Below are 26,242 nucleotides of genomic sequence, written 5' to 3' on the forward strand. Positions count from 1 at the left end.
TAGTTTTGTTCTTGTTTTATTAAGAACAAAAGCAGGAAATAAATTGTTAAATTTATTGAGTTGTTAGAATGATCCTGCCGTTTAGACTCTCTGGGTGCTACTTACAATCATACTCCCCATATGGAAAAGTTTCTTGGATGACCAAGTCCACTGATGCGGCCAACTTTTATTTAAACCACCTTCTCTATTGTTCGTTTAGCACCAATGGGTCATATTAGGATATTGAAGTATGGAGTGTGGGCTGTCCTGGCTTTCACCTCGTCATCTGCACATTTATTGCCAGGTTTCTTAATATTTAACAATCAGTTAAAGATCTAATTTTTTGAAATGCTTAAAACTATGGATAGCATTGGTAAAAAATTGTTAAAAGTAGTGATGAATCTATGGCGTAACTATTTCCGACATCCTGGCCTGCTTATTATTGTGTCATGTAATGAAGAGGTGAAATGCTGAAACGTTTCCAACTAGGAATGTACAGACCAAGATAATCAGAGATGATCTAACAACAAATTAAAAAATATATATAATAAAAAAACTGTTGTTATTGTTTAGATTTTCCTCATCAACTGTGACAAAATATGATTTATCTCGATTACAACTCGACGACTCCATTAGACGAGCAAGTTGTAAAAGTAATGTCCAAGGTGATGGTCAGCAACTGGGCCAACCCAAGCTCAGATTCTGAATTGGGACGACAAGCCAGAGCAGTTATTGACAAATCGAGACAGCAAGTGGCAAATATGCTTGGCGCAGAGGATGAAGAAATTATATTCACTTCTGGTGGGACTGAAGTGAGTTACCATACTCTACAACAATAAATTAGAAATTATTATTACATTATTTCCAGGCAAGCAACATGATCATAAGAAGCACTGTTGATGAGTTTCACCAGCTAGGAGTAAAACCACATGTAATAACAACTACTGTCGAACACGATGCAACACGTGCACTCCTTCAGCACCTTAAAGATAAAGGAGAAATCGGTTTGTTAACTGTAACAAATAAAAGTAATTCAGAATTTATTTTTTTATTTTTTTTTAATAGATCTTACGCATGTAGGGTTGAACAAAAGTGGAACTGTTTCATCTTGTAAAATTCTAGAAGCAATTATTGATAGAACCTGCCTAATTACAATTATGTTAGCTAATAATGAAACTGGAATTATTTTTCCTGTAGCTGAAATTGGAAGGTAAGTCAATTATCAGTTATACAACTAAATTAGTTAAAAATAGACAGAAACGTACTAAACACACAAATCAGCCAAAAAAAATGACTATAACTGAAATAAATATGTAAAACACTAACTAAATTAAGCCTATTAAAATGTATCACAGTTATAATCTATTGCAAAGTTATAATTCTTGTGGGATTTACTACACATAGAATCACTTTTCAATGTTTTCTCGCTTGACCAACCTTGAAAGCATAAAAAAAACTTACATAATAGCGTTCAAGTTCAATGAATGTCACAATAGAGCTTTTAAAATAGTCAATCTGATCCCTCGATGACCTAGTAATTTGATTAAATGTTTTTATAATTTTAGACTAGAAATGTTTTTGTTAAAAAAAAAAAAGTAAATCTCACTAGACTTCCACTACAGCTACAACAACTTAATCATTGGAGACTGTATAATTTACTAACCATGCCCCATTTTTAGTTTTTATCTAATGCTGTATGATTAAAACCCAGAATGATTAAAACGTTATCTGAGCATGTCACAAATATCGATTAGAAAATAAAAACTCCTTGGCACGATAAATTGCAAGTAGAGGGTTAATCAGTGAAAATGAAAATGATGTAATTCATTAAAATAAAGTTTCCTTCTGAAAAAAGCTCCACTCATCAGGATTCGTATGGCACGATCTATAAAGGAATGGGATCATTCATAATAATAAACAGGATTACGATAACAAATTATATTTCTGAGAATGCATATCGTACACATTTCCTCGTATATCAATTTTTCCTGGATAAAATTTCTTTCACACATTGATATTTTAAATACAACAAACGTATGTTCTACTTTTACGAAAATTGTTTGGCTCAAAAAAAATATATATCATAATGTTAATTATAATAATAACGGCATCCAATCGCACAATTCTGGGACGAGTTTCCATTTTTTCAAGTGCACACCGTACTACTGTGTATGCAAAGTATGCCGTGAGCTAAAAAAAAGAACAAAATATGAGAACTCGACTTTGCTAACTCACTCTCGTATAGAAGTGTTTTCAAGAAGAGATCTTTTCATGGTTGGCTATTGGTTTTCATGGGGTATTTATGCTGCAGAGGAAGGGGAGTAAATTTAATGTACGGTATAAATATATAATTATATTATGTATATCACATTATGTATAATAATGAATGTCCTCTTCTGTTTTGAAGTGATTTTTCGATTGATTTGTTGTTGTTGTAAGAGATGTATTAGTTTTCCATGGCATAGCGGCGAGTCCATTCCTTTGCGTTGCGTATGGCTTCGGCTTCGTCGACCTTCCACAACTCAGCGACGTCGTTGGCCAGAGGGTCGTCCGGGTTGGGGGCGCTGAGGAGAGCCTGAATCGAGAGCAAGACCGTGCGGATCTGCAGAGCGGGGCTCCACTTGTCCTTAAGGATGTCTAGGCAAATCCTGCCGAGCCTGTCTATGTTCGGGTGGTAGATCTTCGTGACGAAGCGCACCTTGGGCGCCGACATGGGGTAGTCTTCGGGGAGGAAGAGCTCCAACTTGAAGAGGCCGCCCTCGAACGGCGAGTCGTCCGGCCCGGTGACGATAACGTGGAAATAGCGGGCGTTGCTGTCGTCCGGGACAGCACTGATCCCGGGCACCGGCTCCTGGAGGAGGCGCTGCGTCTCTTTTATTATTCTCCTCGGAAGAGAGACCATTTCGACACTTCGAACGCCCTCTTTTCTCCTGGTGGATCCTCCTCTCCAAAAAGGCTCGAATACGCGAGGATCGCCTTTTCCCGTCTCTTCGCGACCTGATTCACTTCTTCAGGACACACACGCGCACCCGGCTCACTTATTTTAATTAACAGCCGAACTTTTATTCCCCTTGTTTTACAATCCGACTCGAACAACGGTAAGGTTAACAACTGTTGCCGAATCGAGTAAAGATGGACTCCCTGGCCCTGCCTTCTTCAAACGGCTCCCTGCTCCAATCGCTCACTCAAGTTTTGACTTTACACTTTTCGATTTGGACTTGAAAGAAAGGCTTAAACTTTTGGTGAACTTCTAAACCGGCTTAAAAAGAGAACGAAACAATTCCTTTGTATTGCGGCCTTACAGGATATATCGTGTCCATTTTCAAATCGACATCCCACAAGCCTTTAGTCCGCAATTTTTCAAATTGAATTCTCTTACCAGACTCACATTCCTGAAATATTTAGCATTCGATTAAATATAAAGCTAAATAGTCTATACATAAACCGATAGCTGTCTAATTAGGTCCCTAAGCGTTATTCACCGAATTGTTCAAAGAAATAAGCTTTTTTTCAAACTCACAACAAGGATATATTTACTTATTTTAAAGGTATAAATAGGGCTTTATGCCCCCTTACATATTAGATATATTAGAAATAAATTTAATTTTATAACATAGTAAAATAATAATAAAAGTAACATGATGAAACCACATTATGGAAGAAAAGCAAAAGAGAAAAAAGGTAAAAGTAAATGGGAAAAAAAGGAAGATGGATCCATGTCGTTGTTAAAAACTTGGATGCCCTGGACTTGAAACAAGCCAGCGAGGAAGCATAATATACTTCCTGGGGAAGTCTTACCTTGCAATTCTGAAAAATAAGGCTAAAGTTTTAGAGGAGTGTTGAAGGCTTGGGATATGATTGGTGCAATGTTGCAAATACTATTTAATTTATGCTTTATGGTCTAAATTTGTTTCAAGTAGAATGTTCTTTCCTAGTTTTATTAGGTTTCATGGCCCGCTTGACCAAATAAATTCTTTTCAATTAATTAATAAATTTTTATCTCAACTAAAAACCTTAATTAATTGAAAAGCTGGATATAACTGGATATTTATTATAAGTTCGATAAATAATCCTTGATGAACCCTCCTGTCTGCTTCCACTGTGCTGATTTTTGCAAGTTTTGAGAACGTGTGAATGTATTAAAAGCATAAATGTATGATATGGGAGTTGCTGGTGGATGGTGGATTAAATACTTAATTGAGACACATTTTGATTAGTTTTATAATTTACAATGGAGGATGTTTATATTGTTTGGTTTCAGAGAACTGAAATTTATAAATACAAGGCGAAATACATTAGGCAAGATATTCCTTCATACTGATGCAGCACAGGCAATAGGGAAAATTCCCGTTAATGTAAATACTCTTGGTGTGGATTATATGACAGTGGTTGGGCATAAGGTTTGCTATCTCTTAAAAAAATACTCATGTCAGACAATGAAGTTAACATAGACTTTTATATTTTAAAGTTTTATGGTCCAAGAATCGGATGTGTATACCAAAGAACAGGATGTCCTCTAAAACCCCTGGTGTTTGGTGGTGGACAAGAGAAAGGATTAAGGTCTGGCACCGAAAACACAATGTGTATTGCAGGTATGAAACTTTTATTTGTAAAAAAAATTTGCTGGTTTTATCAATTGAAGATCATCTTGCTATATATTTATTAACAAAATAATGGTGTCTGGCTAAACCCGCAAAAATAAGCAGGCAAGGAAGATCAGAGGAACAATAAAAATAGCTTTTGATAGAATACTTAATTTGCTTGCTGCAGGAAAATTATGAACATAAATTCATTTTTAAGAACATAAACAAAAATTTAATTTTTTTAGTTCAATTTAACTGTTGGAAATTTAAACTTTCTAGCAACTACTTTTATTTCCGTACATTAAGTAAAATTTTACTAACAATATTTAAAATGTATTATTAACAATTAAGAGAAAAATAAAAATTCTTTTTTTTTTTATAATTTAAATTGAGAAAGATCCGTAACCATTGACACCCAGAAGTGCCCTTCTGTACAGGAGGAATCTCATTTCTTTATACCAGGTAACCAGAAAAGTCCGTGCTGGTTTAGAGGGTTTAATAATTATTGTCACAATTAAAATTAATTTAGAAATATTTTATTTTTCCTTCAGCATCTATAATCTTTTCCCAACAAGTTAATCCCAAGTTAATAATTTATGCCCTTCTTATAAACTAGATTTGGGTCCCAGGATTTATTTTTTCTGGCTGTTGGTGACTATTAAACTCCTAATTGCACATATGATTGTCCATTGCAAAGAAATCGTGAAAGTCAGATAGGCCTAAGAGGAGTATGGAGGGTGTGGGTCTTCCCAACCCAGCTTTATTATATCACATCCTTTGTTGATCTGGCTGTGTGAGGTCTCACATTGTTCTGGTGAAAAACCTTTTCTTTTAACGAGAGCAGGTTGTTTCTAGGACAGGACAAGAGATACTCATTGCAGTTGGCATAATGCCTGCCGTACTCCACCAAACACAAAGTATCACCTTATGTTAGTGAATACTCAGTTTTAGCATAAATGGAGGCTGCTGGGTCATTTGGTGACCAGCCAATGGTACGATTGACCTTCTGGTGTTATTGAACAAGGTCCATTTTTCATCACATGTGACAATCCAGTAAATAAGTATACTTTGAGCCATGAAAGCAAAAGAAGTAAAATGTTTATACGCTGAAGCGTATTACTGTCAGTCAATTTCTGAGGAATACATTTCTCAGCCTTCCGTCTCCCCAAGTCAATGTAAGCTAGAGCAATGGTTTCACTCTGGCAAGCTCCTAACACGTTTGACTCAAATTAAATTTGATAGCTTCCCTCAATTTGTCACCATTCGTGACAGTTCAACCAGGCTGGTTGAACCCCTCCTTTCCAGAAGCAAACTTTTTGGACCATTTTTGGGCAGTGTGCTCACTTATTGGTTCATCACCAGGGTGAAGCCACAAGAAGGAAAATATTTTATAATTTACTCTGAACTTGCTCAAAACACTTTTTCTTTGTGAACTATTGGATTATCCCTTGGTATTAAGTGATGTAAACATCTAATCCTCTTATTTAATAGAAATGTTGAATAATGTTATTGAAAGAATAACAAACAAATGCAAGAACTTTTCTGGTTACCTGGTACTATACCTTGTGATTTTCCTTATTTTCTCTATTATTTTATTTTTATATCTAGATATTAAAAATAATGACAATGAGTTGGTCAAATGTACGAAGGATAACTGATAATTAAGATAGAACATTCAAATTTTTATGATAAATTGGGCATTTATTATACAATATAAACTTATACTGAAACCAATTTAAACATTTTTTTTCTATACATTTAACTTACATAATTGTAGTGACATGGGATATAATCAGTGTAAGTTTGTGCAATTATAAGAATTATAATCTGAAAAAAAAAAAAAATAGCAGGCTGAGGTTTTAATAAGCTGAAAACAACAATTATACCATTCCATTAAAATAATAATTTATTTAATATCTTTGTCATTTCTGTTTATAGGATTAGGGGAAGCAGCAAGAATTGTCTCTGAAAATATATTGTTATATGAGACCCAACAATTATACATAAGAAAATATTTCGAAAAAAGAATACAGGTGTAAAAATATATTATTTACAATGAATCAAAATTTAATATTAAACCATTAAAATAGGAATCTTTCTTGGAATGTGAAGCGAAAGTTAATTTTATTGACATAAAAGAGAGACTTCCAAATACAATCAGCCTATGCTTCATTGGTAGAAGCGGAAGGGAAGTTTTAAAACGATGTAAACTTGTAATAGCCAGTACAGGTGCAGCATGCCATGCTAACCAGGAAAAACCTTCAGGTATATTATAATGATTTTTTTTCTAATACATTTTTTCACTTTTTTATTTTTAAGGAATTCTTTTGCAAGTGTTGACGCACGAAGACGCTCTTGGAACTGTTAGGCTTTCCATTGGAAGAGAAACTACAAAGGATGATATTGAATATTGTGTGTATGACTTTTTACAAGCTCTCAAAGCTATTTAAAAAGTCTGATACTGTGCCTGCTTGTACAGATTTTACTGTATGTGTACGTTTTTGAGGTGGGGGGATGTCATGCGTTAATAGAGAAGTCCTGGTAGTTTCTTTCTCAAAAAATCTAGGCAATTTATTATCGAATTTATTATTTTTTTTAAACATTCATAAAATTATTTTTAATTAATCAAAAAAGATTTGGTTAAAGCAAAGATGTAGCAACCAATTAATGAATACCTAAAACAAATAAATTAATGACATTTCAGTTCTTTTACGACATTCCGAGTGACCTTTCTTTTTTTGAATTTAGTAAAAATTTAGAAATTATACTTTTTACAACATAAGTAGTTTTTTTTATACATTTTATTAAACCTTTTTTCTTAGAAAAATGTGAAAGCACTAAAGCCATGAAAAAATATACAATTCTTTAAGTACATAATAATAAAAATTAAGTAGAATACACACAGAATTTTCTTTTTACAGATCTGTATATCCTATACCATTAAAAATTATTCTATAAAAATAACTGATAATCAAACAGGAAACAATCGAGTAAACAAAAATCAGTACTTGTGCCCGACAATGTGTTTGGGACAATGTTTCTTTCATTTAATTAAAATATATACAAACGACTAAAAATTAATTTTTGGAAACGTAAAATGAAATGTTTACAAGTTTATACATTATATTTTTAAGTATAAACAGTTTTATATTTATGAGACATTTATTATATATTCCATATGTATGAGGAATGCATTTTATGAAAAAACAAAAATTCCCCCTAGTTAAAAGATTAATATATACAAAAAACGGTTGTTGTTGTGATGTCACAACTGTTTGTTTCTGAACAAAAAAACAAAAAAAAACATTAAAAAAATATATATTTAAAAAAATGAAAGAATGACAAAAAGAAAAGAAGTGTAGGCAGAAGTTGAGTTTGATTATTTTCTTTTGATAAAAAAAAGTATATATATATAAGCATTAGGCATACAGCCACCGGGCATGAACAAAGCTTTGAAACAATTGCATTGTTAATATGTACATCCTATAAAATTAACAAGTCATAATAATTGGTTTTGGAAAATTCCCCATCTACATAAACATTTGGTCATCATTTGTCTCAAGTCTGTACAGTTGTTTTCAACGTGTGATGCTTTGAGCATGAAATATCCTTTTACTTGTTCCCCGATCTTTAATTCACCACCTGAAATAATTTTTTTTTTAAAGGTAATTGCTTTTATTAATTGCAGTACTTCAGTGGTGTCTATTAAAAAACAAGAAGCTTGTCAAGAGCCACTGGTAAACAACAAGAAAAAAAAAAAACTATAAGAACACTTACTCATATTAAAATTTGTTCTGGAAAGACGTCATTAAATTACTTTCATAATGTGCAATCAGCAACATTATTCCAATTCCAGTAAGGAGTCCTACAAGCTGCAGAAGACATTGGCAAAGAGATCCACCCTCTTTTGAATGGCTACTAGTCAACTCAGGAATCTGCCAGCAGAAATTAACATTAAGGCTATTATTGTAAATTAATATTTCATGTTAGTGTGTACCATATCAACTAATGCAATGTAAAGGAACATTCCTGCAGCGGCAGAAAAGACCCACAATTTAACATGGTCATTGTGACCTAATACTATGCCGATAGACATTCCGAAAAAGCACAAAAATGAAGAGAGCATGTTGTAGAAAACGGCCTGCTTAGCTGACATCCCAGCTTTCAAAAGCACCGCAAAATCACCTATTAGGGGGAAAAAACAATCCTGCTATTAGTAATCAACAAGATTAAAAATTTGAGATGGATATTACCGATTTCATGGGGCAACTCATGGCAGAAAACAGCTACAGCTGTCGACACTCCGCCACCAATGTTCGCAGCAAACGCTGCGCCGATTGCAAGCCCATCTGTCAAGTTATGGATACCATCGCCCATGACGACCATCCATGCCACAGAGCCGAGGGATTCGGGTGCTGAGTGGACATGGCCGTGAGTGTGTGCATGCCCATGGTGCCTGGTCTCATGTTCCCTAACCAATAAAGTTTTAAAAATCTTAGAAAATTTTAGCTTTATGCAATATTAAAAATTGTCATGCAAATTAATTATGTGAGTTGACCAATTGGAAATTTATTAATTTACTGTTCACTTTAACATATTCATTATTTTTAAGAAAACAGAAAAATAGTTTTCAAAAATACACATGATCCCTTTTAATTTTAATTTTTATAAATGTAATAACAATTAAGTTTACCTCACCCTTAATCACTCAAGATTTTTGTTACGCAATTCATAAAAATTTCTAACTACAATGTTGGTTAAAAAAGGCAGCAGATTGAACTCAATAATTTTTAAAGCTTAGCAAGATTATACTACTAAACATGTTAACTGCGCAGTTTTCAAATGTGTGAATGGTTTCAGAAAACACAAGAAAGGAGTCCTTTAAAAGTAAGAGTACTTTCAGATCACATCTACAGGTGAGACCCACAAACTCAGATCGCGTCAAGAGGTGCAACTCTTACAAGATCACTTTCACTTTCAATCACACCAGGAAGTTGGATCCCCAAACGAGTCAGAATTTCAGATCACATCAAGAAGTAAAACCTTTACAATAATGCTTTTAAACTTCTTTAACGACAATGTTAAAAGAAAAAAAATTCAAATTACACTGAGAGAAAGCTCCCTACAAGAGTACTTTCCTATCACATCTGATAACAAGCCCCTTGAACCAGTATTTTTAGTTCACATAGAGGTGAGACACACCACCAGGTCTCAGTATTTTCAGATCCCACCGAGAGGTGATTCTCACATTTTAATTTAAAGCTTTCCACTTCTTGTTTAAGTTGGGGTTTTTAAGTTTCACTCTTCTTGTCATAAATTTGCAAATAAGTAATACAATTTTAAACTTTGAATAATTAAAGAATAAAAAAATGTGATTCTGCACTTTTTTGGGATTTCTAAATGCTTTACTTTATTTCATCATTCGAACATACAACTGAAAACCTTTTTTGAAATACCATTTTTTTTATTATTATATACTCAATTAATTATACACAATTTTACGAAATGAAAAATTTGTGTCAGAGGCAAGATTCAAACTCACGATCTTCGGATCAATTCTCTGATGCTCTAACCACTCTACACAGTACAATCGTTATTTTAAAAAAAGGGAAATCGAGATGAGAATTTTATGATATGGGAGATTGAAGTCTCAAAGTTAAGTTGGTAGCTCAAGTGGTTACAGTATTGGAGAACTGATCAGAAAAAATATATATTTAAAAAAATCTGTATATATTAATTATTCGAATAGAAAAAATATTGGGTTGTCCGGAAAATAATGCAGGATTTTGGTATTAAACAAAAAAAAAGAAACTAGTTACTTTAAAGCAATGTTCTTTAATCAAAATAATTTCCCATACTCTCAATACATTTCTCCCAACGTGTTGGTAACTTATTAATTCCGTCTGAGTAGAATTCAGAATTTTTAGAATTGATAAAGTCAATAAATGCATTTTCCAGTTCCGTTTGATTTTTGAATATTATGTGTTGTAAGTAGTGGTCCAGGTGTCTAAAAAAATGGTAGTCAGTAGGCGAGAGGTCCGGATAGTAGGGTGGGTGAGGCAAAGTTTCATAGCCAAGCTCCAATAATTTTTGTGACGTTACACGTGACACATGTGGTCGAGCGTTGTCATGCAACAAAATGGGCCCTTTCCGATTGACCAAAGAGGGCTTCATTACTGCCAATTTCTGATGCATGGTATTAATTTGGTTACAGTATGATTCAGCATTGATGGTTTCGCCAGGATTTAAGAAGCTGTAGTGTATTAAACCAAATGAAGCCCACCATACCGTAACCATTACCTTTTTTTGATGAGTTGGGGGCTTTGGAAAATGTATTGGAGCTTCTCCTTTGTCGAGCCACTGTCCAGAACGTCTAGTGTTATCGTAGAGAATCCACTTTTCGTCACATGTAACAATTCTGGCCAGAAATGGGTCATTTTTGTTTCGACAAAGAAGTGATGCACAAACATCAAAGCGCTGATTTTTTTGGCGATCGTTTAATGAGTGTGGAACCCAATTTTCGAGTTTTTTCACTTTTCCAATCGCCTTGAGGTGGTCAGCGACGGTCGTTTTACTGACTTTGAGTTGCTCTGCAAGTTCTCGAACAGTTGTTTTGGGGTTTTCTTCCACCACTGATCGCAGAACATCATCATTAAGAGAGGAAGGCCTTCCACGACCTTCTTCATCTTCAAGGCTGAAATCTCCCTCCCGAAATTTTTTAAACCACCTTTGCACAGTGCACTCATTAACACAACCCTCGCCCCAGACTTGGTTAATGTTTCTAGCCGTTTGGGCTCCGCTTCGGCCGAGTTTAAACTCGTAAAAGAAAATCGTACGAAATTCTCGCTTTGACATTATAAGGATGACTGAATTATTTCCAAGTAGCGGAATGCTACAGAGGTAAACAAACAATATCATTTGGAAGAGGATTAATAAGTGTTGACATTCATACAAATGAGTAATCCTGTAAACGTAAACAGAATATTTTATATAGATTTTTTTTAATGAAAACTTAAAATCCTGCATTATTTTCCGGACAACCCGATAATAATAAAATATGGGAAATATCTGCCTTATTTTTGTTAAATATCATCCTTGACTTTGTTGATACACTGTTTTCATCTGCCTTTTTTTTACTTAAACCTAAATTACTGCACATTTAACTAGTTTGTAAGAAAAAAAGTGCCAAAATAATTTTTATTTAGATGCAATCAAATAAAACGCACACAAATACACACCCAGCAACAAAATTGATTTCATACTGAGGTACTCCATAGACCACGCCATTTATTTTATTTTTAATTCTATCTTTTTTTTTTTTAACCACACTCAACAAAATCATTGAAAAGGCTTTAGTTAAGTAGCAAAACATTTGTAAGACCATCTCTTTATACTTGTGCTCCACTTAAGTACAATAGAAAAGAACCGTGCAAGACTTGTACAACCCTTATTCAATACAGTATGAATTTTTTCTAACCAGCCCATCAAATTGTAAGTTAAAATCAATAAATTGAAATTAACATTAAACATAATGACCATCATCAAAATGAACAGAAAAAATGAAGTCTGCTTTTTTATAACTAACTTTTCAAGACAAGTTTTCCTGTTTTAATCAAGCCTATTAAATTTGAAATTAAACGAACAACCCTATTGAAATCAGTGTCTAATGTCCTAGAACAATTCCCAGAATTCACCATCTAGCCAGTTCTGTGTGGCTGTGATCCACACGTCCACAATATTTTTTTTACTCACATCAAAATTAAGAGATTATATAATCACAGTTGATGAGCTGCCAAAGAACTAATCTCGTTCTGTCCTAAGCAATAAAATTATTTCAGTTTGACTCATATGCAGGACACTATCATAAAAGCAACTGTAAGCTATTAGAAAACTTCGCTCATCAAAACCGTAAATGCAATCATATTGTTTTCTCTTTGAATCTCACCTCAAGATTATAGTCGTGTAGTCACTGTGCACATCGCTTGGCGTCTCCAAGAGTTGTTTTTCAGAACCAGGCGCATCTTCTTTGTGTGTATCTACATCCTGAAATTGCAAGGAAAATCAGAAAACTAAAAATAATGCTATTAATATAATTAAGAAATGTATACTGTTATTATTATTTTTTTTTTTAATGTGTCTTATTTGGATTCAAGTAATCTTTTTAGGCTTACCTCTTGAACGCCAACTTCCTGAATTTTGGCTGTCCCATTTTCATCTCTCATCTTGCTGATGTTATTAATTTCCGACTCACCTCCAACTCGATGACCATCTAATAAAACAACCCTAGTCATTTTATACAAATGAAATTCCTTCAGCGTACATCTCACAGCTCTGAGAGTGCACAAAACAATAAAACAACTTTGATTAATAGGAAAAAGCAACAATAAATGTAACATGTAGTTTTATTTTCCTCAAGCTTATAAGATTTTTAATTATTCGTGCTAATAACATACAATATTAGATTGATCAGATAGTTGTCAGATTTTTGGCCTTGAGCAATATTTCAAGACAATAGACTAAAGTTTACAGTTACATAAAATTTCACTCATTAATTTTCTACTTTTAGTAAAAGAAAGAGTGCCAGTCAAACAAATACAGATGTGCATACGTATAAAGGTTGTTGGTAATCTGGCCGTTTTTTTTTGAAGGCCAACTTGAGGCTTTTAGTTGAAAATAACCAACTCACAGCCAATTTATTTTAACATGTATCTGTGTGCACTTTGCTTTTTTTGGGGAGGGGGATCAATGATTTATCTTCAGTGAGGAAGAGCTAAATGAACCATTTATAAGCATGAAACCCAAAGGTAATTTGGTGGTATGTGTATGAATAAAGTTTATAATTGACATTATATGTAAATATTAGAGAAAAATCAACCTTCGTTAGTGAATAATTAGTTGCAATTATTTGTTTTCTGTATCATTCACTCCCAATAATCCTGGGTCCATTTTCTCTGGTTTTTTCCGTTAGATACGTTTTAGAAAAAATATATGGATTAATCAAAGCTATTAAGGAGGGGGATCAACCCATTTTCGGATTCTTCTTCCTAATCCTTCCATTTTGATTTAATATCTTAAACTAATAACTCATTCACAACGCGATTGATCCCATTTTATTGGTGGCTTTCTTGTGAAGCACCAAAAATTACAGTGTTGCTAATTTTGTTGTTGTTCAGCATTAATACTGTCTGAAAACGCGTATTAAACAATTACCTGAATTGGTGTTACTTTTTCTCAAGAACGGATTAATTTAAACTTTTTATTTTCATTTTATATTATTTTTTAATTATATTTTATAAATTTTATATTAATTTTATATTATTTTAATTTTTTACACGACATTAAATATTTCATAAAAATCTGCTCTTAATTGTCATCATTCAATGATGACCACTTAACTAACATTCATCATTCCTTTTGTTTTTTTCCCCCTCTTAGGGCCTGTATTTTACTTACAAAAAAGCACTATATAAATCCGTTAGTTTTAAGTTCTTTTTAAATTAAAAAAAACAAGCATTTCAAAATATTGAACAGAAGTCAAGAAAAAGAAAACATGAACATAAAAAAACATGACTTTTCACCAAAGGTTTTTAAAATTTAAGTTTGATTTTCAACTTTTGAGTGCACTTTTTGCGACGTATCGTTTCGTAGAAAGAAGCCACACAGTTCTGCCTATGTTTAAGTAATTCCACCGAATAGGAGGACCTTCTGTATATTTGAATTAATCCATTCGTAGATGCGTTTGATTTGTGTAAATTTTAATTTTTAAATCGAGCACATCGAATGCTCAACATTTCAAATCTGCCATTATGCTACACAATGCACATTACACTATGCACAAATTTTTTTTTTTCATCTTAACCAAGACATTATGATAAAAAGATTAATTAAGTGAAATTAATATGGTCAATTATGACCGTTAAACATATATGTGTTAATATGATAATTATTAAAGAAGTAATTACTTTGCTAACAGCACCCCACTTCCTATGTTGCTGAGAGTTGAATCCTGACTATGCAACATTTGAAATATTGCAAAAAGAGGGAAAATTCGAAAAGTTGCAGGTTGAGATGAGGAGATGATGTCTGAGTGGATTGAAGTCACGATAGCTCAAGTGATCAGAGCAGCGGCTTATTGAGCCGAAGGTCGTAGGTTCAAATCCTGCTCGTGACACTATCTTTTTAATCTCGCCCATTAAAAAGAATAATTAATTAACTAACCATAGATGCTAACATGGATTAAGTAAATAATAATTTTTAATGCCAAAATTTGTTGACCCCCTCCCTCCTAAGATGATGATACTGTACAATTATTATCTGAAAGATGTCAGAAAATTATAAATGGAGACTATATACCATGGATTAAGTTGCATTTTAACAAATTAGTGTTAATTTTAACATGTAAAAGTACTTTAAAAAAAGTCATTCAGTCAAAAGTCTATCACATGGCTTTCTGATCAATTCTTTAGTTTTGATTGATGTGTTAAATTATGAACTTAGTAGAACTTTCATTATCTTATTTTTTAACTAATAATAAATATCATTTAAAAATAATATTTGAAAATAAATTTATTCTTCTCCAACTTCTGTTTCTCTCTCTCTCTCTCATTTTATTTATGTATACAGTTTCTTAATGTCTTGTAATGTAACTAATGATAGATGTTTTTATTATATACATTTTATTACATGATTAATGAAGTTAGTTTGAATGGCGATTTGAAAAATTCATACCTACCATATTTCACAAGAAATATCAAGTTTCTTCTCTGGTATAGAGAAACGATTGTTGTAACCAACAAAAATTAATTATTTTCCCCTTCTTATGTCTTTATATTATCATTTGAGCTTACAGAACCAATTTTAAAGTGGGGATATTTTAAATAAACAAAAAAATCAGACTTACCGGTACTGCTTGTTATTTCTCCATAACAGTAAGGATATGAACTGTATTTATGTTTACATAATTTTTCACCTACACGAGCCTCTGCCTCCTCGTTACCATGATCTTCAATCATAACCCTCACTTTGGTGTTAGTCTATCAAACAACAAAACCAGTTAAAGAAGCAAATAAAAATAAAAAATTACAAAAAAACCACTACCTTGGTTTTTCTTTGGTATTTTTTCTTCCACTCAGTAACTAATGAAAGACATTTTTCCATGAAATAGAAAAACACAATGGACAGTGCTGCAACTAATCCTCTCCACAAGTTTATTTCATGTTGATCCACTTCTTCCTCGCTTCCTTGGCCATGAGCATGATGATGTGGGTGCGATGTCATCATAGCCTACACACCCATGAAATTAGTTTTCTAATTAGGAAATAGACGTACAAATAATGAAAACTTACATGTGGCAACAAATGGAGAAGAGCATCACCACAGAGAGTGCCAACTGCGAGTGCTACGAGGAACTGCAAGAGCCCTTGGTACAGAGACATCTGCATTAATGGTATCACAGCTACAGCCAGCAAACCGCAAAGACTAATTAAGACGACACTAATACTAGCATACACCCATGCTGAAAACAATCTCTTTCAGTTTCAAAACAAACTGTAATAATTATATATCCCTTACCTGCAGCAGTCGAGCCAGAATCATCAAATTTATCTTCATGCTGATGGTGCGAATGCTTGTGGGTCGGCCTGTGAAAACAACCGCCAGTTTCCTCTGGCATCAGTTGGTACAGAATTCTAGGACATAGCTCCCTGTAATCAACTTGGGATATCTCATTCTTGTTTTCTGGCAACAGCTTACCACACTCCTTTTAGGACAAAAAAAAAAGTAAAACAATTATTTGTATAAAAAATAAAATATCAGTTGACCAAAGCTTACTAATTTTGTTGTTGAATTCTTCGATATCCTTTTATTTGTTGTCTCATCTAAACATTAGAGAAATCAATACTTTATAAAATAATTGTAACTAAATAATAAAATGCAGTCTTTTGAGAACAAAAGGAAAGAAAAGCCCATTTATTATTAATTAAAATCTAATAATGATAATAAACTAATTTATTTAGGGAAATTTTATTGCATCTACAAGGTAATGAACATATTTGATTATCTTTGATCAATCTTGGCAAATCTATACTCGCTGGTTTTGTCTATTAAACTTATTTCAACATTTTGTCAAAATCGAAACATCTAATGGATGAATCATAATCTAATGGACAAAATCTGCGAAACAGGATTAAACTACAATATTAGAAATTATTATAATTATATTTACTAAAATTCCAACTTATAACAATAAAAAAGTCCTACTTATAATTATCTTTTTAGGCGTGAAACAGCTAAAAATAGAACTAATATAAAATAAAATAGTTTTCCCCAACTATACATTAGGAATAATTAATTTCTAAATTCAGTAGATATGCCATTAATAAAACATTTATCATTGATATATTTCTACATGTATAATCCAAAATTTCATAACTCTTTTACCTGTTCATGTTTATGTTTATTCATAGAATCTACAAATTACTGAAAACAACCTAAAAAATCAATCAAACTTATGACTACTACTATTTTTCAATTAATTATTTTGATCTGTATAAAATATTTTGTACTTGACCGTCAAATAATTGACTTTCTGGCTGCTACACACTATATTTTCAAGAATTCATAGCAACTGATCTTCCCCATTTGTACTGTTTTCTAACATGATTTTTTTTTTAGAAGAAAAAGTAGTTTCTGTTTAAAAAAAATACACCCGAACAAATTAAAATTATAAAAATAACGGTTTTCTATGATTATTTTCACATTGTACTATGAAAAATTGTTCTTTCATTATTAATAATGAATGAAAAACATTGTGAGTTACAGAAATTAATGATTTTTGTAATAAAATGAAATAAATGAGCAATACATAATGACTTAATTATTCAAAATGGACCTTTTAGCTAAAGTTATTCAATTGAATAATCGAGAAAATAAACAATATATCAAAATACTTTGTTTTATTGTTGTATCCTGGCTGATCGAGAGCCTAAGAGAATCCAGGAGCTTTTCAAATCCTCCTCTAGTCAGGATTTCCCCATTGCCGAATGTGTAGAAGACAAAGTGTGTGTAGTCTTCATTTGAGATGCCCGTGAGACTGGTTGTGGGCTTCACCTCCCTTACATGTCTCGGCTTGACGCTGGAAACATACCGTTTCAGTATTCTAGTTTGAGAATTGAATCATACACTTTACCTTGCAAGGTGTGAGACTGGGACCAACTTGCCGCCTCCGCCATCGTTATACTTGACGTTGACTGAATGGGAATTGTTGATATCATGGTGAGAAGAGCAATGGGCGTGTGTTGTGCACAGCAAACAAAAGATACACGCCGTTACCAACTCCCTCCCCATACCTGTAATTAAGACCAAACTGATATAATAGCATAATATCCATGCTACAAAATTGAACAATACTAATTCTGAAAGAAGTAGAAGTTTATTTCTATGTTGAACTTAAAGTTATGCTAGGGAAAATTATTTTATTTCCTTAATCCTAATTGTCTCCACAATTTATAGGTTTCTTTTTTTAAACCAAATTAATTTTTTTCCCTATAATTTACTTCTTATTTTTGCATAAATCCATTCATGTAATAAAAAGCCTCATAACACTCACTTTACTATTTTTATGTTAAATTCCAAGGGCTATGCCGGGATTTGAACCCAGAACTACTAACATGACAAATATGATTGAGATGTCCCAAACGACTGCCACATTTAAAAAAAAAAAAAAATTTTATTATTATTATTTTTTTTTTTTAAGTGTTAAATATATATCTTGGAATGTAATGTAGCTATGTGAAAGCTTTTTTGTTATTTATTTTTTGTTATAAAAGGTAAAATAAATATAAGAGTTGATACTGGGTTGGTGTCGATGAACTAATGCTGAACTGGCACTGGATCACTTATTTGAGAGGTTCAACAAACCTGCGAGTGAAGAAGGTCCCAATAAGTGATCTATTGCTGCTTCAGCAGTTCATCAAGAGATAAATATAAGTTGTAATATTTTGTTATATGTACAATTATTATTATTGATTTTGTATAAATGTTTGTTCTTTACTATTTTACAAAGTGTCATGAATTGGTAGAAGTGAGTGCCTTACTGAAGGCGTATTGAGTAGGAATTATCTTTTTAAAAGGATTGAACACCACACTCACTCCACTATTCATCATTTCTATTGGTAGAAGTGTTATGTGATAATTTTACTTTTAACAAATAAATTGTTTTATATAATGCCTGATTATTGAATTTCAACAGATGGTCACTAAAACTGAATGCCGTCAGCCCGTTAAAATTTTGACAAATATCAATACCAGAGATTGCATGAACAGCTACTCAAACCACTTCTAATGTAAAGGCTCAACTTCTGACCGACAGTCGAATCATTATTCAATACCTGTCATCATTACATAATAATCAAATCCGCATGGGCATAAAGCTAATTTGTAATCTGTGGGTTGGTTTGATGTCAAAGCCTCTTAAATAATTATTATTCGGACAGGCATCAAGAATAAAACTGGGTTAAGTTCAACAAAGGAATTGAAAGTGATTCACAATTTATAGCGCAGTCTATTCTTTCCTGACAAATAACACAAATCCCCCACTCCACCTGTGGATTTAACACTAAACGTATATAAAATTGGCTAGTTAGTCAAGCGTTAAAACGTCAAAAGGAGAGAAGAGGTGAACACAGCAAAATGTCAATAAAGGAGGTTGTGAGGTTTAAAATCGGAGAGGAAGTCTCAAGGTAATATAATATAAAAACAATACGTACACATGATTGATGCTGTTGTGGTCAGTCGGGATAATTGTGGTCTTGGGCTATTTGAAACTTCAATTCTGACTGCTTCTCACTTATTCACTTTTGCCTGCTGTAATAATATTATATTTAGAATAAGGAAATACATATTTAAACATAAATTTAAATTTGCTTAAAAATAAGTTTAATAAAATAAGTTTTATCTTTTTCCCCCAGATTGAACATCAAAAGTGAAATCGATAATCTCACAATGGAAGTTAAAATTATAACTGCTGATACAAGTACAGTGAGTTCAATTTTAAATTATTTAAATCAAGAAGCATAGTATATTCCAAACAACAAACAAGCTCAATTATACAAACATTCTGATAAATAAGTTAAAATTCCATAATATTGAAAATTAAAGCAGGTTTACATGATACAAGAGAAGTCAATTTTTCTTTTGCAAAAAAAATACGATCACATATATATTATGAGTCAAAAATCATTCAGCATTTAAATTTTTTGTTACTTTGGTTGGGATTTTTGTTACTTGGATGAATGAGTACTGTACAGTAGTAATAAAGCGCAAATTCTTTATTAAATTAATTAATTTATTTATTTATTCTTTCTTCTTTCCTAAATTTTTTATATAACAATTCTACATCATTACTATTAAAAAATCGTCTAAGAAATGTTATCCTTATCCAAAAATTGCTATGACTGCATCAATGTTAACTGATAAGAAATTCCTCATTTCTTTATAGGAAATTATATTCTCCCACAATGGACCATATAAATTTTAAGTGTCTTTGTCCCCCTTAATCCGGGTCAAGAAATAAAAAATATTTGCGTTATAAACCCTAAAAAAAATCCTGTTTATTACTTCACGTACAGATTTCATGTCAAATCCGTCAGAGATATATAGCCTATTTGATTAAAGAAAAGAAAACGTTTTATACGTTAAATATCTGTTTTGATATGGACTGTTTTAAACAAATCAATTTAAAAGTGTACATAAAATGCTTACTAATCATGTATTCATGTAATAATATGAAAACAAAGTAATTCCTATCATACAGGAGCTTATTTATAGCGATTCATAACTTAACAACCAATACCCTTTACAATAAAATGTTATGGGCTAGCTGGGATTCCAAACCAGCACCACATATGTAGCTAACCACTCGGCCGCCGTGGTTTTCGTTTCCTAACCATATATTGCAGGAGAGCATACAGGTAATTTGTAACAAGAAAATTACCTATGAACGCTCTTCAACCTTTTTTTAATGGCCTTATGAGCTTGCGTATTAGTAAGTACATGGTTCCATCGATTATTAATATGCGTGAAAAAAAGGGGCAGGGGCGATGGTGTTGAATCGAATTCACAACTGCTGGGTCTACGAGTGGAGAGTCTATCACACTGATCACTCAGCTATCACGGTTTCCTTCCTCAACTTGACTTATGTAGATTCAAAGACGAAAAATTAATAAAGTAGTAAGAATAACAATTTTTTTAAATGTAACATTATTTTTTATTTTCCCCTCATATAAAATTAATACATTAAAATTGATGAAATATTGACTGGCTGTTTAAAAACTAAAGAAAATAATGGCGTAAAGATATGCAAAACATTAAAATTTATCACTTCAAAAAACAAATTATAGCGCCAAAAGAATAAGATAGTTTTAGAAGCTGAAACTTAAACATTACCATCAAACTTAAAAAAACGTATTGTCACTAACCAGACAATGTAATTTAACATGAATAAACTTGTTACTTTACTTCTATACTTAGAAAGTTATCATTGATATAAATTAGTGATAATAGGCTTATCAGATTAATTTATTTAATAACACTCAATAGCAATCTGACCCAGTGTAGTCTTTTATCTTCAACGTTATTTTCAATTTACCTGAAAGATCTAATAAATGAACTAGGCAAAAATTTATCGACACCTTAGTTTCCGTTTACTTATGACATTTCTTATCATACAAAATATGATCTTAACTAAAAAAATTATGTACTTGTTGAATAGATTATTATAAATAAAGATTAAGGTCTGAAGGTAGATTTGAAAGAAAAAAATTAAATCGTGATATGCATGCGGAAATCTAACACAATCAAGTAAATAAAAGAAAATATACACATCAAATGTAGACTCAAGAATGATGGATTAATCTAAGCCATATAAGTCATTTTCCTGTAAAAATTATATTTTGTAAACTTACGCTAAACTTGTATTAATAGCTCCTGGAAGAATGTAATTGAAAATAGTATAAAGTATCTTATGTGACACCTCCTATTAATTTTAACTGTTCACATCTTTCATTATTGTATGTGTATCAATTAATATGTGTTTATGGTTTTTTTTGGTACCTGATGATAGCATGACTGACCCAGTTTTTCAACTGTGGAATGAATCATGTCTTGTCAATATGCCAGAAACGAATAGCCCGTTATGAATCACATATACACATGCATGTATATACAATACAAATATATTTATAAATATATCCATAAATCCAAAACAAAAGGAATCTTTCTGATTTGTTTTGTATCAAGAGATTTCAACAATTATGAATGGATTTTTCAAATAAACAGCATGACATTGAAATGTTGCACCACTACTCTTGTCAAACTGCCAAAAATGAATACAAAACCTTATATGTATCCAAAACACAAGTGTACGATACATATCAAAGAATCTTTCCGGTCGGTAGATACCTGGTGATTACATTAATCATGAACGGCATTACAAATTAATTACAAGAGATGGAATGAATTATTTACCGCATTTGTCAACATGCCAGAAATGAACTAAAATAATATTCTGTTCTTATAATTATAAAATACAATAAATAGAAAAATATATATTTTAAGCATAGAATTGAACTGAGGTGTTTGTATCTAATTATCGCATAAATCAGGAATGGCTTTGTATATAAACATAACAAGGAATAAATTATTTATTCAAGCATCATCGCTCTTGTCAACATGCCAGAATGAACAAAATGCATATCCTGCTCCTTATATACATAGGAATCTATAAAATACATATATGTACACGATATTAAACCTAGAATCTTTCTGAAAGTTTGATCATTTATGATAGCATGAATCATGAACTCCTTTTATAAATAAACGGCATGAGAAGGAAGCGTGTCTTTGGTATGAGGATTTATGAATATCTATAGCATGGACAAGAATCAACATGATAAAACTGAATATCACAATAAATAAACTTTTGCTGATAGATTCATGTGTACTTATCTGATACATATATATACTGAAGCATCCTACGCCTCATCAAAATGCCAAAATTGGAACATCACAGTAAATAAATTTCTGCTGATATAGATTCATTACGCATGTATCTGAAGTATATGCATATGAATGAATAATACATAATGAAGCATGCCTTGTCAAAATACCAGAAATTCATAAGTAAAAATGAATAAAATATTTTTGATACATGTGTGGTAATTAGTGACCGTTAATCGATATTTATTTAGAAATCGTGAGATGCGGTCTGGTGTGATGTAGGTTTCAGAAAAACATTTTTTTTATCGTGCCAACGTTTCGATCTTTATTGAGATCATCTTCAGGGCCTGGGATTTATATACATATATAAACACAAAATAGCAAAATTTCACTGGCACTCTCGACACAACATGCAAGAATGGCACAATTACACAGAAGACAAACATTTTGAGTGAGTAGAAATACTTTGATTGAATATATAAAAAAATATATTTTGCATTGTATAAATCCACTTTTCCACATCCAAAATGTAATTGTTATATGTAAACAATGTTTGTAAATCCCAGGCCCTGAAGATGATCTCAATAAAGATCGAAATGTTGGCACGATAAAGAAAATGTTTTTCTGAAACCTACATCCACACCAGACCGCTTCTCACGATTTCTAAATAAATATTTTTGATACAGTTTATGTATGCATTTTTATTGCATTAAGCTGCAACAATGTTGTCAATAGAAAGAAATGGATAATGGAACATTAATAAACAGCTGGTGCAGGAAAATGAAACATAAATAAGAATATCATACATATGTTGAGTGTTTGTCTTGGTACAAATTTACTAGAGAAGAAGGATATTTTCATATTCCTATTCTATTGAATTGGTCCCATAAAAATGATGTTGAAAAAATATATCTGCTTATTATACAGAGAAAAAAGCTGAACAGAAGTGTATTGTATCTTTTGTATATAAGCAATTTATGGTTTAATAAAGATAAGCGTAATACAGTTGAGATAACATAACGATTTTTTTTACTGAATTGCGTAGTGACATTAAAAAATTAGTAACTTGTAATAAAATATAATTAAGAAACTAAAATGGAAGTGTTTTAAAATGAGAGAATAACATTCGAGGGATCCTATTACAATCGGTAAGCACTCACGATTTAAAAATGCAGATTTGCAGAAAAGTCCTCGTAGCTCGCTCAACGGCTTACCAGGAAGAACTGACAGCTTTAGAAGCTAGGTCGATGCAGAGCAAGAGATTTACCTATATAAATATTTGTTTTGAAATCTGCCCCAAGTCAAAAATTCTTCGATGATTTACATGTTGAATTCAGCATTATTAAGAATATCAGATGGCGATAAGACTACAATAAACAGGTCTGGTGTTTTGTGAATATGGATGAGTAAGCACACTGATAGTCGGAGTCTCAGCTTTGGGAAAAGCAAGACGCCGGTTTATATTTCTTTATATTTATTTATGCAAGTCGTTAACTAGAGATATATTGTTTACTTTTTTTCGGTCGAATGGTGAGATTGTTTTGCCAAGTTATGTAGTATAAACAAGAGAGGAGAGGAGTGAAATCGGCATGGGGCCAGACAAAGGGCCCATTGATAGAGGAAGACGCAGAGTAAGGGATTTCGTAGTCGTCAGACGCCAGGCGCATTCCTGGCCGGCGACGGCTGTCTGACGAACAGTCGACGACGTCGTACGCGTTCGACAACCACCTGTCAAAAATCGTCCGTAACTGGGTGTTATCTTATCGTCGGGACAGGCCCGTCTCGAGTTTATATGGTCTAAATAAGGATTGATGTTATTTTCCGAGATTGTATTTTTAACCGAGCCGACGTCGGAATGGGTGACGGGCCGAGACGCAAAAGAGGCGGATTTTTACTGACAACGTCGTCACGAGTGTAGTATCGGGTTTGAACGTGAAAGAGGCGTAAAACGGAGAGCCGGCCAGAATCGAAAATAGTACTCGCCCCGGCCCTTAAAAAGCTGGAATGAATCCGAGTGGCGCGTTTCCCTCGGGGAAGGGAGGCGTTTCGCAGAGGGACGGGATCGAGGATGAGGAGGACGAGGGCGGAAAAAGGCCCAGACGCCCAAGGCTTACCTGCTAGGCTGCTGTCATGGAGCGCCGCCGGTTTAGACCGTGAGAGTCGAGTTTCTCTGTCGGAGCCTCACTCACATGAGAAAAGAGAACCTCTCGTTCTTTGCCTCCACCGCCATCTTTGGATCTGCCTCGGCGGAGTTCGCCTCCGTTCGTCGACGTTCACGGGCCGCCCCACCACGGCTGAGCCCCCACCACGCACTCTTCACGTCTCACGCCACAGGCCACACGCCTCACTTCATCCCTTGCGAGTCATATCTCACAACTCCCGACACATCCGATGACCCTAAATAAATTCTATTCAGATCTGAACTTAAAGTGAATTTTTGTTATTTTAGAACCGGCCCTCCCACTCTTGATTTCTATAGCTCGTAAATGGACTCACGAGTTTTCTCTCTCGCGAATTTCTATTTTTCAAACCGGAAATTTATTTAATTGCGATAAATTCTTAGCAATCTATTTATTTCATCTCGAATTATTTTGGAACAAAATTAACAATAAAACAATGTGATATTGCATATTAACAAAGCCATTCAAAAAATTGGAGACAGAAAAAAAACAGAATAATAAAATTTGCAATAACAATATATGCATAAAATAATTTAAAGTTACGCACATATTGATAAAATTATACGAATATACATAATTTACAATTTTTGGACAAAGAGAAAAGTATCTATTTGTACATAATTGCACATTTTTGTACTCTCGTACATATTAAAGAAGGTTTGATTAGAAACAAGAACTTTATGCAAGTAAGAATCCAGAGGAATTTTAAGGTTGAGCGGCTATTATATGTACATTTATAATGAGTATAAAAAAATATTAAGTAAAAAGTATAACAAAAATATATGATAAAAATATATTAAAAAATATATAACAGAAATACTATAAATCACTATAAAAAAATATTTACAATTTTTGTACAAAGAGAAAGGCATATAGTTTTATGTAACTGCACATTGATCAGGTTCAGAGAGTAGTTTCAATCCAGATTTTGATGATTTTGACTTCATCAGGGATGCTTTAAAACTTCATCATTTGGGAAACATTTTCAACTAGTTAAAACAGGATAAAACATTTATTTAGCACAGAATATTCTCATTATTTCATACACCATACGTTACATAGGTAAAAATATTACCCGGCAGATTCACTGAATAGACTGTCCAAGTGGTTTTCATGGTTTTGAGAAAAAATTAAATTATGTTAGTTAAACATTATTCATAATTTTCAATAAATTTTAATTTTTGTTAATTGTTTATGAAAAATGCAAGAAATTAAAATATTATGTATATTATATTATATAAACTTAAGTCTTACTGTTGTCTTAAAATAAACGGCGTAAGCTACAAGAGGACATTTTTTAATCTTTTGCCTATCTTTTCAATTCCTCGCAAACAATGATATCAGGTGATTTCATTGGAATAAATGTTTGATAATTTTTTGAATGAATAAGTATTTTCAATGGGCATTGTATGGCATATGCATCTTAAAAAAACAACAACTGGAAAACCAATATATCCATTATTATTGAGAATGCCCAATATGTCCATTATTAAGAGTATTTGTGTA

At 32.6% G+C, this 26,242-nt stretch overlaps 4 protein-coding genes across 8 annotated transcripts in view; 1 reads left to right on the top strand and 3 right to left on the bottom strand.

Moving 5' to 3' along the window:
• LOC106661373 (protein seele) overlaps nt 1-924 on the bottom strand; it is a 6,775-nt gene extending 5,851 nt beyond the window's left edge. For both annotated transcript variants that reach the window (XM_024229337.1, XM_014384702.2), the window contains exon 1: nt 837-924. The gene's annotated coding sequence lies outside the window, so the exon portion shown is untranslated. The remainder of the gene's footprint in view (nt 1-836) is intronic.
• LOC106661371 (selenocysteine lyase-like) overlaps nt 1-7,866 on the top strand; it is a 15,837-nt gene extending 7,971 nt beyond the window's left edge. For all 3 annotated transcript variants that reach the window (XM_014384698.2, XM_024229330.1, XM_014384697.1), the window contains exons 2-9: nt 553-791; nt 848-983; nt 1,045-1,189; nt 4,241-4,379; nt 4,448-4,571; nt 6,501-6,595; nt 6,653-6,827; nt 6,882-7,866. In XM_014384698.2, coding sequence (XP_014240184.1) covers nt 579-791; nt 848-983; nt 1,045-1,189; nt 4,241-4,379; nt 4,448-4,571; nt 6,501-6,595; nt 6,653-6,827; nt 6,882-7,012 — 1,158 coding nt within the window. In that variant the 5' untranslated portion in view covers nt 553-578 and the 3' untranslated portion in view covers nt 7,013-7,866. The remainder of the gene's footprint in view (nt 1-552; nt 792-847; nt 984-1,044; nt 1,190-4,240; nt 4,380-4,447; nt 4,572-6,500; nt 6,596-6,652; nt 6,828-6,881) is intronic.
• Nucleotides 1,903-3,265, bottom strand: LOC106661375 (ubiquitin-conjugating enzyme E2 N). The gene has a single exon (XM_014384703.2). The coding sequence runs from the start codon at nt 2,879-2,881 to the stop codon at nt 2,426-2,428; it is 456 nt and encodes a 151-aa protein (XP_014240189.1). The 5' UTR covers nt 2,882-3,265; the 3' UTR covers nt 1,903-2,425.
• On the bottom strand, nt 7,130-25,215 carry LOC106661370 (zinc transporter foi). 2 transcript variants are annotated; one of them, XM_014384695.2, is made up of 15 exons: nt 24,671-25,215; nt 19,328-19,424; nt 17,749-17,908; nt 17,510-17,694; nt 16,392-16,438; nt 16,134-16,320; nt 15,908-16,077; nt 15,660-15,845; nt 15,463-15,595; nt 12,734-12,831; nt 12,508-12,605; nt 8,816-9,033; nt 8,560-8,747; nt 8,340-8,497; nt 7,130-8,204 (listed from the first exon to the last, which is right to left on the bottom strand). In XM_014384695.2, exons 2-14 carry the CDS (start codon nt 19,329-19,331, stop codon nt 8,345-8,347), a joined length of 1,827 nt encoding a protein of 608 aa, XP_014240181.1. In that variant the 5' UTR covers nt 19,332-19,424; nt 24,671-25,215; the 3' UTR covers nt 7,130-8,204; nt 8,340-8,344. The 2 variants fall into 2 exon arrangements, with proteins under 2 accessions (XP_014240181.1, XP_014240182.1); XM_014384696.2 differs by lacking the exon at nt 24,671-25,215 and adding an exon at nt 23,717-23,739.
• Between the last annotated feature and the right edge of the window lie 1,027 nt (nt 25,216-26,242).

Source organism: Cimex lectularius, unplaced genomic scaffold, assembly GCF_000648675.2.
Source record: "Cimex lectularius strain Harlan isolate CLEC.00 unplaced genomic scaffold, Clec_2.1 scaffold20, whole genome shotgun sequence".
NCBI lineage: Eukaryota > Metazoa > Arthropoda > Insecta > Hemiptera > Cimicidae > Cimex > Cimex lectularius.